Source organism: Galeopterus variegatus, unplaced genomic scaffold (assembly GCF_000696425.1).
Source record: "Galeopterus variegatus unplaced genomic scaffold, G_variegatus-3.0.2 Scaffold49565, whole genome shotgun sequence".
Lineage (NCBI taxonomy): Eukaryota > Metazoa > Chordata > Mammalia > Dermoptera > Cynocephalidae > Galeopterus > Galeopterus variegatus.
The window spans coordinates 2,723-3,705 of NW_007775676.1; the positions used below are offsets into that span (position 1 = coordinate 2,723).

General features: G+C 47.7%; 1 protein-coding gene across 1 annotated transcript in view; it reads right to left on the reverse strand.

Annotated features, from left to right (window-relative positions):
- Positions 1 to 606, reverse strand: part of LOC103584306 (four and a half LIM domains protein 2-like) — a 2,376-nt gene extending 1,770 nt beyond the window's left edge. The window contains exon 1 of the mRNA XM_008565367.1: positions 430 to 606. Coding sequence (XP_008563589.1) covers positions 430 to 606 — 177 coding nt within the window. The remainder of the gene's footprint in view (positions 1 to 429) is intronic.
- Positions 607 to 983: the final 377 nt, after the last annotated feature.

Sequence of the window (983 nt, forward strand, 5' to 3'; positions counted from 1 at the left end):
GCCTTTTCTTCTGACATCCCGCCTCCCCTTCCCTCTCTCTCTGCTTCTCTCTCTAGCACTTGGTTTCTTGTTTATTTCAAGGGAGCAGCTTAACAAAGACAGCTTTGGAAGAGTGAGTTCTGCTTCCCTCTAACATCAAGTCATAAACATGAGAAAATATTTGGGAATGTTCTAGAAGAAGGCAGGGCTAAAGGATTTTTATCACAGAGCACAATAGCGTTCACATCTTTGAAAGAAGGACCGCAACACAGATCCAATGGATAAAAGGCACAGAGCACACCAGAATTATGAATGTGAGGCAGGACAGACACAGCTCTCACGCTGGTCAAGGGTTACAGGTGTCCTTCCTTTAGGAAAGGGAGAACCGACAGATGGGACTGTGGAGGCAAACCAGCAAGAAGGGGCAAGGCTGGGGAGAATCCAATGTACCTTTTTGCACTGCACACACTGCAGGGCATGTTGTTTCTCATAGCAAGGCACACAGAAATTCTGGTTATCTTTGGGGATGAAACTCTTGGTTCCAATTGGCTGCTGGCAGCGGTGGCAGATGAAGCAGGTCTCATGCCAGCTGCTGCCCTTGTACTCCATCTTGCGAGTACCTGCCATCAGAGCAGAAGAAAAGAGCGGATTCGTGCAAGACTGGCTCGGAGACCCAGCAGCCTGCCTCCAGACCAGCCTCCAGGGCAGCTCCCATCAGCTCTTGAAGGCTCGCTTCTAATGGGGACAATCCCTGTGTTGTGGAGGGCAGGGACTTTGTCTTTTGGTTCATTGCGATACACCCCAGCTCCTAGAATGGTACGTGTACACAGTAGGTACTTAATATTTATTTCATATGATGGTCAGGAATGTTAAGTGAAAAAAATGTCTTTCTCGGCGTTGCAAAATATAAAGAGAAATGTGGCATAGCTCAGACTAACCCCTATGGAGTATGGATTTTGGAACAGAGGGATGACATTCTCCCGTTCACACCAACGAGTAAACAC